Raw genomic sequence first — 14,623 nt, 5'->3', positions numbered from 1 at the left:
CAGCTCCCCCCGCCGCTGCCGCCCCATTGGCCCGCTCCCCGCCCGGCTTCCACGCTGCCTCCTCCCATTGGCCGTCCTGCGGCCTCCACGGGAGAGTTGGCGGCCGCTGATTCGGGGAGGCGGTGGAACGCCGGCGCGCGGCGCCTTGCCCCGCCTCCTTTGGCCGCCATCTTTGTTAAGGGAAAAACGTCCTCGTGCGCTGCCTAGCGGTTGCCTGCGGGCGCCATCTTCTAAAGGGGCAGATTCTCACACCTGCGGCTGAGCCGCGTTGAGGCGCACAGCGGGGACGGCTCTGCCTTTGTTCTTGGGCGATACCGGCTTCGAGGCCGGGCTGAGCGGTACCCGCGGGCTGCGACTGCCCAGGGTGGGCACCGGGAGCGGGTGGGCAGCGCAGGGTATCCCTTCATCCTATGGCAGTGGCAGGGCGGCCGTTTGGGGTGCGCTGAGGTGAGGCTGAGGAGATTGCCATGGAGCAGCCTGGGGTTTGGTGCCGGTGGGAGCTTCAGGTTGCCGGGGTTATGTTTTTCTGGGTTCCTGTGGGCTGAGGGGGTGTGGTGTGGGAGCTTGGCAGGAGAGAGGAGCAGCCGCTTGGGGGTGCAGCCCTTGGGAGGGCACTGCCTGGGGCAGGGACAGGTTTCTCAAAGCACTTCTCGGGTGGCTGTTGTTTATGCCTGTACACCCTGTGAGTTATAAGGCCTGAATTCTTTGAGGTGGAGCAGCTGAAACCGGAGTACTTAAAATAACTCATGAACGGCTTGGTTCTGGCTATTGCCATTTGTTCCCAAAGCCCTCACAGGATGTGCTGGGAACTACCTTGAACAATCCCCGCCCTGTGAGCTTATCGTTTAAATCTCTTTGAAGTTGTTGGCCCGTTGTGGGAGGAGCACACACCTCCTTGTCTTGTGGAGCTATGTTTAACTGCGTTTTAGGATATTCTAGTAAAAGAAGGTCATCTAGCCCTGCACTACAGCAAGGGAGCGCACAGATGAGCTTCTACAGGAAGACTAATGGGGCATTCTAGTGGTGCCTGCGCCAAGCAAAGCCATGGTAGGAGCTGTGGGGAATTTTTCTTAAATCTGAATTTTCTTGCAGGTCATCAGCTGCAGATTATAAACCTGATGGTGTCAGACAGGCAGGATGGGGAGCAAACTGGTTCAGCAAAGGTCATGTAGCAGGTGAGTAGTAATCAGGACACTGTATCTTGCCAGTGTGAATACATCACATGTGTTTATCAGATAGAAGAGGTGGGTTTTCACCTTTCCAGACCTTGTTATCTCTCAAAATGTGTTTATTAAGATTGGTAAAGATATTATTGTCTTGTTGTTTGTTTGTTTGCTTGTTTTAATCAGTCCATAATAATTCCCAGAATTACTCAATATCTATGTACTTTAGGAAGATTATTGATTTTTCTAAATTTATGCTGATTGCCCATTAAAGTCAGTTTTGCAGAGAAGTGGTTACTTAAATTGCTCTTGTTTCTGTTCAGGATAGTGGCCAAAAGAGGTGTAAGATGAAGTGGCTTATAATTACTAAGTTGGTAGGTCTTAAATTCAGAATTAGGAAAATTTTGGAACTTCACAGTGAGGAAATTTAACTATTAAAGAAGTGCATGTATGAAACATCTTCAAACAACGTCGGAATTTTATAAATTTTTATAGAACAGACTGTGTGACAGGACAGGAGTGGTTTTGTTTGGTTTGGAATTGGGAAATGAGCTTCTCTATATGTTTCAATAGGGGATCCTCAAATGGCTCTGAGGAAGAACAAAGGCTCCTTTTGATTTTTTTTTTCTTCTTTTAATTTATAGTTTATTTTCCAACGTTTCAGCAGCTAGGAAGGATTGCTTTCATTTTACCTTCAACTTCTCTTTTGAACCATGGCAAGGTTTCTAGGGTTCTGTTCATTCCACTGCCCTCCAGCCACTGTCCCTCTGGAGCGTTATGGATTTGTCACATCTGAAACCTTGGTGATAAGACAGGTTGTGCTGGTTCTCAGTGGTTCTGGGACATTCTGACTGTTACCAGTCTAAGATGGATGAGTGTTAAAAAAGCAAAAAAAAATATTTTTTTAGCTTTTTTTTTAAAGTGTAGTCCTTAATTTCCACATGTATAAGCAGTAAGTGGTAATATTCAGAAGACTGGCTGAGCCTCAGAGATCTTCCTGCAGTGTCATGTGCTCAGGATACTTTGAGTTGTATCAAGATTCATGGTTCTGAGCGTCTTCTTTTAAAAGTGATTGGACTGAGGATTTAGTGTTTGGATGCAAAAGTTGGTAGTTTTTATTGTTTAAAAGCCTCTCAGTTTTTATGGAGGCTTTAGCTCGTGTTTTACTGTCATATTTTAATGTTTGAGTTAAAACTATAGCTGTAGGAGGTTATTCATCAATTAATTCCCACTTTGGAATAAAGAAGAAGCTGTCAAGAACAAGGAGGGAGATGAGATTCTGGTATATGAGAATCTGAGATGGCCAAAATGTGGGTGGAGTTTTACATTGTTACTAGGAAGATGCAGAGGGTGTAGGAGCCAGTGATAAGGGTTTCTAGACCTGTCCTAAATTGTGCAGTTAGACTGTTCAAGCAGAAAGTATTGGCTCTCTCATGGGGAGGTTGGTATTGCTGTGTCCATTACAGCTGCTAGACCCTACAGGATGCTGTGAGGGGCAGAGGTGGCTGTATTTGTTCCCTATGGCTGTGGGTTTGGTGGTAATATTAGCTAAGCCAGTAATACTGGAGAAGTGAGGTGCTGGTGAATAGGAGGGTTCCTGTGCCAGTAAGTGGTCACAGATTTGAGGCTGGAGCATGCAAATGAGTGAGGAATAGACTTCTAGGGACTTCTGGTCAGTTTTTTGCAAATTTTCAGAATTAGTTATGATGATACTGCCGAGTGCCATGATTATGGATGGCTAGTCTGCTAAAAACCTAGTACTGCCTGTGACTGTATAGAATATAGAATCTGACTGTTCTCCAAGCCATGGGTGCTTTACAGTGAAGGCTAGGGGTTATTCACAGAATCACAGAATCGTCTAGGTTGGAAAAGACCTTGAAGATCATCCAGTCCAACCATTAACCCAACATTGACAGTTCCCAACTCCACCAGATCCCTCAGCACTGGGTCAACCCGACTCTTAAAACCCTCCAGGGATGGGGACTCCACCACTGCCCTGGGCAGCCCATTCCAACACCCAACAACCCCTTCTGGAAAGAAATACTTCCTAATATCTAGTCTAAACCTTTCTTGGTGCAACTTGAGGCCCTTATCCCTTGTCCTATCGCTTGTTACTTGGTTAAAGAGGCTCATCCCCAGCTCTCTGCACCCTCCTTTCAGGTAGCTGTAGAGGGCGATGAGGTCTCCCCTCATCCTCCTCTTCTCCAGACTAAACCCCCCCAGTTCCCTCAGCTGCTCCTCGTATGACCTGTGCTCCCAGACCCTGCACTGTCTTCATTGCCCTTCTCTGGGCACACTCAAGTAATTCAATGTCCTTTTTGGGGTGAAGGGCCCAAAACTGAACCCAGTAATCAAGGTGCAGCCTCACCAGTGCCGAGTGCAGGGGTAAGATCCCTTCCCTGTCCCTGCTGGCCATTCTATTTCTGACACAAGCCAGGATGCCATTGGCCTTCTTGGCCACCTGGGCACACTGCTGGCTCCTGTTCAGCCGGCTGTCAATCAACCCACCCAGGTCCCTCTCTGACTGGCAGCTCTCCAGCCACTCCTCCTCAACCCTGTAGTGCTGCTGGCGGTTGTTGTGGCCCAAGTGCAGCTCCCAGCATTTGGCCTTATTGAAACTCCTCCTGTTGGCCTCAGCCCATGGCTCCATCCTGTCCAGGTCTCTCTGCAGAGCCTCCCCACCCTCGAGCAGATCAACACTCCCACCCAACTCTGTGTCTGTCATCTGCAAACTGACTGAGGGTGCATTTGATTCCCCCGGCTAGATCATCAATAAAGATGTTAAACAGGAGTGGCCCCAACACTGAGCCCTGGGGGACACCACTCGTGACCAGCCGCCAACTGGATTTAACTCCGTTCACCACAACTCTCTGGGCCCGGCCATCCAGACTGTTTTTTTACCCAGCGAAGCATGTGCCCATGAAAGCTGTGGAATCCAACCAGGGGAATGCTGTGGGAAACGGTGTCAAAGGCTTTACTAAAGTCAAGGTAAACAACATCCACAGCCTTTCCCTCACCCAATAAGTAGGTCGCCTTGTTGTAGGAGATCAGATTTCCTTTGTATCTGGGCATGTACAAGTGACAGAAAGGTGGATAAAGAACACCTAATTAGCACATCCCTTTTCAATTTCGTGTGCAGACAAGGGTGATCGTTAGAGAGAGGGAGCTGTTAGAGAGAAGCAGAAACTGATTCCAGCATTTAAATGGTTTGCTTGTTTTCCCCGTTGATAACCACCAAAGCTGGATTTGAGGTTGTTTCGAAGTGGGCAATTTCTAGAGCTGAAAATGCTCTACTTGGGGAAGGAAAAAAAAAAAAAAAGCCTGAAGAGGAACCAGATGCTCCTGCAGTGTTTGGTTGTAGTGGGCTGATAGCACAAAGGGAAGATGTGAGAAGGGTAGGGCTAATGGGGGGAGCTGGAATATGATCAGCTCTGAAATAGTGTTCTGGTAAGAAGTGGTCATAGAAAGGTTTGGATTGGAAGGGACCTTAAAGGTCATCCAGTCCCACCCCCTGCCATGGGCAGGGACACCTTCCACCAGCCCAGGTTGCCCAAAGCCCTGTCCAACCTGTCCCTGAACCCTTCCAGGGAAGGGGCAGCCACAGCTGCTCTGGCCAACCTGTGCCAGGGCCTCATGACCCTCACAGTAAAGAGTTTCTTCCTTCTATCTAATCTAAATCTCCCCTCTTTCAGTTTAAAACCATTACCCCTTGTCCTATCCCTACACCCCTGATAAAGAGTCCCTCCCCAGATTTCCTGTAGCTTCTTTCAGTACTGGAAGGCTGCTGTAAGGTCTCCCCCTGAGCCTTCTCTTCTCCAGGCTGAACAACCAATTGCTACAGGGCAGTGGTAGCACATCAGGAGTGAGCTGAGAGTTAACTGGGCTTGGTAGGTCTCTGTGGATTAGAGTTGGTGTTGTGGGGAGGTTTTAGTTATGTAGCAGCAGCTGTGTGTGTGGGCTGGGCCTTCCCTGGCTTTGCAGTCTGAGAATGCAAATCTATGTACAGCTATCAGATTCAGCTTCAGGTGTTACTCTGCAAGGGCAATGAAGTGTGTTCTGCCAGGGTGGAGGTGAAGCCAGGTTAGTCTGGTGGAAAAACATAATGCAGTACTTCTGTGAATGAATGCAGGATAGAAACTATAGTAGAACTACTATTCCAAATCTGGTTTTAATTTATATGGGACCAATAGTAAAGCCTGTGAAAAGGGATAAGCAGTTTGTTGAGTTGTCTGGTAATAGTAAAGAGAAGATATGTGGCTAGGGGCTCTTGGCAGTGGGCTACAATGTAGTGCGTGCATGTGCAGCTCCTGAATACTGTCTGTGTCCATGGTTTAAGTCTACAGACAGAGGCATATTTATGCAGAGGTGTAGATGACTGAATCTTTATTGGCTGCATTGTAGTCCTTCCTACAGGTTTAATTTCTCCTCTTAGCAGCTTTATAATGAAATTCATACTGAGTTGTACAAGTCATATATTGAAACTGTGCTGAAGTTTTCTCATTTAGATGAGAGGTATTTGAACATGGTATTAAGATTTCAATCTGACTAGTTGTCCTGGTTCAGCTAGGACAGGGTTAAGTTTCCCCAGCTGAGAAGGGGGAAGGGATCTCCAGCCGGTTTATTCATACCATGCTGATGTCAGGTCTGGGCGCAGGGGAACTTTTTCCTTTGTGGTTTTGGTGGCGGGGAGCATCGCGAGTGAGCTGTCTGTAACCATTGCAGTATTTCTCTGTATATCTTCTGTCTTGCTTACTGTTATTACTGTTTATTGTTGTTATCATTGCTACTGTTGTTGTTCAGATTGTAATTTATCACAGTATTGTATTAAATGTCTTCTTATTTTAACACGGGGTTTGTGCCTCACTTCCAGCCTGATTGGCTGTGGGTGAGGGAGGGACAATGGCAACGTGGTCTCCGGTCCTGGCAGGGTCTAAACCACCACACTAGTGTTGTCTTAGCTTGAAGTATTTGACTTGCATTGAAAAAATTGTTCTTTTGGTTTTAGCAGAAATGAGATTTTTTTTTTAACTCTTATTTAAAGCTGAGGGCTTTAGGTATATTTTGTTGTGCCAAACAGAGTTACTTTCTATCCCTAGTTAATAAATTCTTTTTAGCTGAATACAAATTTACTTAAATAAGATTTGGTAAATTAGCCTAGGAAGAGTCTCAAATGGTCTGATTTATAGGTTTTTAGGTGTCAGATGAACACTTCAGCTAAGCCACATTTTGGTATTTTAGATGCACTTTGAAGTATGATGTTATCTCTTCTCAGTATTTGTATGTGGTATGTACTTAATGAAAGGGGGGCTTGGAATTCTACATCTACCCCATGGACAGCTTAAGTCAGACTCTTATATTTTACTGCTAAATGTCTTTTGGGACAAGTTTCATAAATTTTTTTGTTGGTTTGTCAAGACAGAATGGGAAAAATTGGTTTCTACTTCTGTCTCCTGCACTTTTATCTGGTTTATTAGTGGTAATGGAAGAAAATGTACATCTTTAAGATTATTTGTATGTAGAAGTTAGTATAGCTCTTAATTCCCAAATCCTGTGTTCCTACATGTACTATTCTTTCACACCTATTCTGTTAAAATGATTGGTATTTAAATACTTAAAATTGAGAAATGAAATCACTGCCAGAAGGGCTTGCTATTGTAGTAAGAGGAAGAAAGGTGAAGTATCAGTCACCAAATAACAATCTACACAGTGAGGTATGTATTGGAGAACTAATCACAGATTTGGCTGGTCACTGAAAGTACTGCTTCAAAACTGTGTCCCAGGCTACTGCATGTGTCCTGTAAGTTCACCTGACCAGACTAGCTGGTGGATATGCCTGATGCTTGCTTTAAGATGAAATTAAATAAAATAGTGTGCCATCAGCTAAAAGGATAATAATGGAAGCTATCCCCTCACCACACATAATAGCCACAAGGTTCTGCTGGTTGCTCCTCATCTTCCTCATTCGCACAAAAGTGGGAAGCAAGGGCTGTTTCCACATACATCGTGAGCATCTGGAGCAGCTTGAGGATAACGCTCTCTGGAGGACAGCAATGAACATACAGCTGTACTGTTTTAATATCAGGTATTAATCTTTAATTCCACATCACAGCAGTCGAGTGAATGGGTAAGGGAAAGAAACCCAAAACAAACGGCAGATATTTACATCTAAAATTCACACCACTTATTTGTTGGTTCTGGAAACATGCTATCACAATATATACAATGAAGTACCTTTAGGACACTTGTACAAATTATTTTTTTCCTTTTAAATTTGATTTCCATTATAGATAAGATAGCTGTTTTAATTTTATTTTAAACATGAATACACAAAAGAGAAGTGGTTAGAGGTTTTTGCCTGTTTTAAATAAGCACAGAATGCCAGAGGTTAAAAACACATTTACAGGGCAGAATACCAGTCAGACATCACAATCTATACATTTTTTGCTCAATTTCCTGTACAAATACACAGCATTCAAATGGGGATATTTACAAAGAAGCATGATCAGAGGAAATTTTAAATATCACGTAATTTGTTTCCCAAAGGCTCTTGCTCTCTCCAGCCTCCCCAGTTTGGCTGATTCTCCCACAGAAGGGATATGCAATATCCCTTACCTAAAAAAAGGGTAAGTAAGCTGAAAACCAGAGGAAAAGACGGAAAAGAATCTGTTTTGTACACAGTAATAAAACCAACCCAACTGTTGAAAAAAAATAATTGTAGGATTCAGAGAAATTGTTTTAATTGCTTTTCTTCTACTACCGTAGTTCCTTCTCAATTTTGTTTCAGATGGGACCAGCAGGTACACTGACGACGGAGAGATTTGTAGCAGAATTCCACCAATTTTCTCAGGAATGCACATGCTATTGTGTTATGCAAAGAAAACCCAATGAAGGCAAGTTCATATTAAGTTTGAATTAGAGTTAAGTATAGAATGACAAGGTCCTGTTCAAAACATCCTGTTGCTGTGGTTTATACAAGGAATCTTCAAATCCTGCTGGGCAAGTGCAACAACTGCTGTTGCTTCCACCTACTCCAGGACTGAGCTTGATGTTGGAGTTGTACTATGCTATAAGACACCCCACCTTACAGAGAAGTATTAGTTCCAAGAAGTATTAGTTCCAACATTCACAAAATCTTAATCTTAATAATAGTCTTTCTGTCTTCTGCCCCCTTTAAGGCAAGCACTGAGAAGGGAGACAGAATACTTGGTAGATACCAGAACACTAACAGAAAGTTAACTCGAGAGGCTTAAATTTGGTAAATTCAGCAATTTATTCTGTCCTTCTCTGTTTGGGCCTGCCATAAACTAGGTATGTGTTCTGATTGATCTTCAAACCCTTACAAATACATAGTGATGCCAGACTCCCAAAATGGACTCACTGCTGTTGTACAGTGTCTCTAGTCAGAGCAGGATGATATGTTTTGAGAGACTGATAAGAGCTCTAGTGGGCAGGTTTTCCAGCTGACTGGGACTTAGTCCCATTTAGTTGTATTCTTGGTTTTGCAGTTTTATTTGCAAGACCTGCTGTTGCTTTGCAGTAAGGAAGCTCTTTTAATCTTCCTGCCAAAAAAAACCAAAAAAGGGGCAGGGGAGATGGAATTGAATACTTAGTTGTCTTAAAAGCTTCACTTGAAGAGTCTCAGTCGGATTGGAGAATAGCATATGTGAAAATATTTCATTCATTTCTAAGGAATTACCTTGACTTACCTTTACTGAAAACATAATTTTGAGTTGAGTTTTCATACATGTGTTCTAAACCAGAGATTTGGCTTGATTCATTAACATTTAGGACTGTCCTTGCGTTGGAAAATTCTCCTTCCTGCTAGAGATGAAATGTCCGCTACAGGCCAGGTTTTATCCTCATTGTCTTACTTGTGAAGGATATAATGATTACAAGCAGCCTGTGTTAGTAACAAAATAGAGGAAGCAAGAGAGACTTTGTTCCAGCCAAATAGGCCATTTAAGAAACAAATCCATAACTTATTAGTTTTGCATGGGCTAGAGCTTGAGAAAGAAAATAAACAAATCCTCTTAAAATCCCCTTCATACAACTGTTTTGAGTCTAGACAGACCATCTTTAGGAAAGTTCAGAAGCAATGTACTCTGCCCAGTCACTGTATTTAGAGGTAGTGCTAAAGGTCACCTGTAAAAGATTTGTAATGTCCTTTTTTGCTTCTTTATGCTGTTTGTAGCATAAGAAACCAAGTGGTTAGGGCAAGAATTCAGTATGAAAGTTGAGTGCTGTTCCTGTTTCTGACACTAATTTATATGGTGAAGGTAAGTCTCTTGTTTAAATGTGCTTCAGATTTTTCAGTGGTAGAAAAGAGGGTGGTCTGTGACCGTCCTCCGGCATGTGCTTTGCAATCTGCAGGTGGAAAGGGCTGTAAGGAAGGCTAAAATATGTGTGGGCATGGTAGGGGGAAGGAACATTGTGTGTTTATCTAAAAATATTAAATATTTGATACTCTCTTGATTGAAAGTTTATTGAAAAATATGAAAATAGGAAACTATTTCTTAGTGTTCTTTTCAAAGAACAGATCTTAGTTCTATTACTCACAGAATTTTTTCCTGGTTTGCCATGTACTGAACTAAGCAAATACTGATTAAAAGCCTTGTTTTGCATTCATAGACTTGTACTGTCTTCACCTCTGCACAGTTCTGTTTCTTGGTTTTGTGGGGTTTTTTTTTAAACATTATTCAGCCCCTTCTAGTGCCTGTAAATAAAAAAATGTGGTAGGAGGCAAAGGCTGTATTGCTGCTTGAGGTGAAAGGAAACCAACGTTCAAGAAGAGAGAAGCAGCTCTTAAAGCTTCTTTATACATTCTAAAGAAGCAAAAGAGGAAACAAACATTTGTTCTTTACAGGTTGCCTTTAAGATCCCTGACTCTATGATGTACACTATATACTGGGCTTTTCTTGAATCTTGGTGTTTTCTGTCTACTGTGAGCAATGGAGATTCTTTCTGCACACCAGCTACAGTGAGTTTTTGGGAGGGACTGAGGACATTATGTTAACAGGGAATGAATCTCAGCTCCTGGGTGATGGAAGTTGGTGAGAACTGTGATGTTCAGCCCTGAGGCAAGGATTGTTGGATATGATGCATTTAAGTCACCTTTTCTTTACTGGTTGGGTCATCAACCAGCTGTGGCATGAGAAACTCAATTTGTTGTTTGTTTTTTTTTTTTTCTTTTAAACTGGAATAGAAATGCTGGTGTCAACAGCCTGCCCAAAGTTGGGCATGGGAAAGGCTTACACTTAGGTTGTAGCTCCAAATGGCTACTAACCTCCTCTCATTCTGTAGCACAGATGAATAGCATATGAATCCAATGAGAAAGCAGGTTGGTTTAGCCAGTGAAAGCAAAATTTAACAAATCAAACAGTACATAAAAAAACAAAGGAGGCAGAGTTTGTTGGAAATGATATCTTGGAAATCAGTGCATCAGCACTGGTTAGATTGCCTCAGCACCTATGACCCAGTGCAGGGAGATCACTGCACAGGTATGTACAATCCTGCTCTCATGAGAGCCAATTTCTTCTTAGAATTGCCATCTTTCCACTGCCTGCAGCTCATGCACCTTCCAGCCTGACAGTTCGTAGAATCCCTGATTTCAGTAATGAGCTTTCACTTCTGTACAGCAAAGAAATGTCCCTAGTGCAACTGCTTCTACTCATGTGCGTCTCAGAACTGGGAGGAAAGCAGTTTCAAAATCAACTTGCCACATTCCCCCCTTTTTTCCCCCTCCACTTAAAATTGTATTTTTCAGCTTCTGCAAGTCTCTATGGCTTGGTGCCATATGATATGGTTAAGAAACTGCAGAAGGAATAAACTGTCCACTGCACAGAAAGTTAAAAAACATAACGGAAAGGTGTAAAAAGAAATTAAAAAGGAAAGCAGCAACCTCCCATGCTGGCCCAGTTGCTTTTGTGGGCTCCAGACATCAACTTGCGGCAGTAGAAAATGGGTTTGCTGTTCTCCGAGTCCTTATCTCTCTCCTTTGTAGTCAGACCTGGAATGACGATGCAAGCTGCTTACCAGGAGCTGTCCCTACTGCTCGCTGATGCCATGCTCCCATGCTACCCTGGCCTGCTCTTCCTTTGCACCGCTCACTGGTTGGGACACTTTGCGATGCAGTGGGCGGTGTTTGTCATCATCTTCAATTATCATCCCCTCCTCGTTCTCCATGTTTGGCAGCCGGGAGTGGTAAGGTTTGGGGGGCAGAGCAGGAGGGTCCATGGTGTCCTGAGGAATGACTCCAGATGGAGCAGAGTGGCTTCGGCATGGCTGGGATTTGAGCGACTCTAGGACATCAGGCTCAGAGAGACTGTACCTGACAGGGAGGTAGGGTGTCTCCAGATCTTCATCAGTGTTCCAGGCCTGGCTGGGGACAGAATCCATGGTGTCTGTGCGAGGAGGTGGTTCAGAAGAATGTCCAAAATTGCTCTCGCTCAAGGAAGACACGCCACTGCTGGCACTGCCTGATAAAGTGGAGTTACTTCCATCCAGACCAGACTGCGGACTGGTGGGTGATGCAGGGATAGGATGAAGAGGGGACTGTTCAGAGAAAAACAAAACCAGATTAAAATTGACAAAGGAGGCAACCCTGTATCCCGTGTGTTGTTCCACATTTCAGCTTTTGACAGTAATGTTAACAATAGTGCAGTTCCATTTGTGTTTAAAACATCAATGATTATGGGTTTCTATGCACACTCCCCTGACTGGCGTGGAAGTACCTCTTGTGGGCAGACAAGTGCTCTTAACACCACCCGAGCTGTTAAAGAAACAGTAGTTGAGGTGATAATCGAGGTGTCTGAACTCACGGCATATGATGCAACAAAGGAAAGTGGAAGGGCCTACAACATGCCTAACTGATTTTATAGAAATCAACTCTGGAGTAGGTTATGAGCTTTCAGTGCATTTTCTCATGTGTAAGTTACCAGAAAATTTAAAATAGTGTATCTGTATTCAAAAGCTGCTTGGTGGGAGGGGAAGAGGGGGATTGCTTCAGGAGTCTATTATTTTTCTTTTACATCATCCCTCTCTGCTCTCCTGCCAGTTTTTTACCTTGCGCAATGTTCGTGCAGGCAGTGCTGGGGGAGCATCACTGAGCTGGTGATGGAAGGCATCAAAGTGCAGTGAGTAGTGTCCTGGAATGAGACAAGGATCAGAAATACATACATGTACTGCCTCAGTGCAGCAAAGGAGCTGGGGTTTTAGACGCTGCAGTGCCAGGTAGCGGCTCCAAACGCTCCATTCCAATCTAGGGCTTCCTTTCTGATAGATAACTGTGGAGTGCATCTGTCAGACACACAAAACGCTAACGAGAAGTTAAGTGCAGTGATAGGTTTCCACCCACCCCTGTTACAAAGGATCTCATGGCAAGGCAACAGGCTCGTAAAGGATGAAGTTTTAAAGTTTAGTCTAATAGCTTTGTAACAAATCATTGCTGAAGATGGTTGTTGGCAAGAAGCCATGCCAAACTTCAACACTCACACACCTAATTCTAGTCCCAAAATACACGCAAGTCCAAATTACTATAAGGACTGCAAAAAATTTGAAGATTTGGAGAAAAAAATTGAAAACTTTGTCCAGTGCTAACCTAGCAGACCAGGAAAGACTTTGGTTTTTTTTTGTTTCTGATTGTTTTTATAGGGTCAAAAAAGGCTAAGGTCATCTTTCAGATGGTCTAGATTCATCTGTGCATGACTGCAGGCATTATGCAGCAGGCCTGCTGGGGATTTCCTTACCATGGGGCAGGCTTCGGGGAGGCACTGGTGGGGCCAAGATGCTCCCAACGTGGGCAGACAGGAATGGCAGGGCCTCTCTGGTTCCGCTGTCTAGGCTCCAGCTACTGGGCGCTGCTGGCACAGCTGAAGGATTGAAACAGATGTAACTTGGGTAACATAACAGGGAGTTTGTGGGGCCAGAAGGACTGGCTTTCCCATGTGCTCTTTAGCCATAAAGAGAGAGATTCTAGGGACTTGGTGAATGGTAGGATTGAAAGCATACAAAGACATCATCTAGTCTATAGTGTGTTAAGTTTATAAGCTGCTTTGTTAAGGAAGCAAGTTTAGCTGACAGTAGTGTTGTTAGTCTGCCCATCTCCCTTCCATGACCGTGGCTCATGTCTAGCAAATTTGAGGAGCAGTAGAACTCTGCTAGGTTGGTGGTTTGGTTGTGTGTTGTTTTTTTTTTGTGAGCCAGTAAGGAAAAAAGAAGACTTACTGGTGGAGCAGCAGCTAGATCTCAGTTGTGAGCTGTTCTGCTTGGCAGTTCATGATGTCAGAACAGGAGGGAACGTGTGGCACAACCCTTGTGAAACACAGGAAGGCCTGTTGCTGCACTACAGTGGCTAAGTGAAGACTGAATAAAGGATGTGAAGGAAATTACACCTCAATCTGTTACAAAAGAAATCATGACTTTAAATCCCCAATTTACCAAGCTACAGAGTTGATCAAGAATTTTGATTTTGATTACAAAATACTTAAAGACAGAAGTTCAGACTCCTTGTATTAGAGTCACCTGAAGAGATCAAGTCTTTGATAATCAGGAAGTATAACAGATATTGAGTAGGATCTTTGTGAATTTGTTTTTTCATAGAAATAAAAGCTTCTAACCTGAACATTTTTCAAGATCTTGAGAATTCTGTCAACCTTAAATGTTACTAAAATGCACCTTCCTTTCTTCCAAACACACTGCAACACTTGATTTATTCTGAGAAGATAGATATGCAATAATTGAATATTTATTTAAAGACCAATAATTTCTTCAGATTCGCAAAGAAAAGAATAAAGGAAAGCAAAGCAATTCAGTGAGGCTGCCAAAGAAAACTCATATAAAAATAGCTTTTTCCATCTTCAGTTTGGAAAATGGAAGCCTGGAGAAATAAACATGATGTTTGCCACCTGAAGATGATTCCTCCTTAATTAAAATGCCTGCAGCCATTTTTTTTTCTCTTTAGTTCACAAGTTAGCATGAACACAGGCTCCCCAAGACCTAAAATTCCCAAAAGTAGAAGAGATCACAAAGTGCCAACTTCGTAAGACAGAACAAAACCCACAGAAGCATAAATGTTGTTAAAGAGACCCTCATACTAAGAAAGGCATACAAAGACGACACTTAAGAATCTTGACAGAGAACAGGCTGAAACCATGGGCTACATCTCAACACAAGTAATGTGGTTTCAGATGAATTTTCTGAGCGCCCCTGTACACATTCCAGAGTGCTCTAATGTGCACCGCAATTGGTGTCAAAAGGCTAAAACAGAGGACCAGATGCATAACAATGTCAGCTAGGCTAGTTTCTCCTGCAATATGTCAGCATCAAGTGAAAAGGACAGAACAAAACCTGATTTGCTTGGCCTGGCCTGTAAAATGACTGTTGTGCTTTTTTTTGTTGTTTTTGGGGTTTTTTTTTGTTTGTTTGTTTTGGTTTTTTTTTAAAAAAAAACACTGAGACATAGT

General features: G+C 43.3%; 1 protein-coding gene across 1 annotated transcript in view; it reads right to left on the bottom strand.

The window, feature by feature from the left end:
• Positions 1 to 7,834: 7,834 nt before the first annotated feature.
• DOCK3 (dedicator of cytokinesis 3) overlaps positions 7,835 to 14,623 on the bottom strand; it is a 205,599-nt gene continuing 198,810 nt past the window's right edge. The window contains exons 55-57 of the mRNA XM_026857605.1: positions 12,908 to 13,030; positions 12,225 to 12,307; positions 7,835 to 11,714 (exon numbers count right to left, since the gene is read on the bottom strand). Coding sequence (XP_026713406.1) covers positions 11,208 to 11,714; positions 12,225 to 12,307; positions 12,908 to 13,030 — 713 coding nt within the window. The 3' untranslated portion in view covers positions 7,835 to 11,207. The remainder of the gene's footprint in view (positions 11,715 to 12,224; positions 12,308 to 12,907; positions 13,031 to 14,623) is intronic.

This window comes from Athene cunicularia (genome assembly GCF_003259725.1).
Source record: "Athene cunicularia isolate RWA chromosome 12 unlocalized genomic scaffold, athCun1 chr12_part1, whole genome shotgun sequence".
Taxonomy (NCBI): domain Eukaryota; kingdom Metazoa; phylum Chordata; class Aves; order Strigiformes; family Strigidae; genus Athene; species Athene cunicularia.
This window is presented reverse-complemented; position numbering and strand designations above follow the sequence as displayed.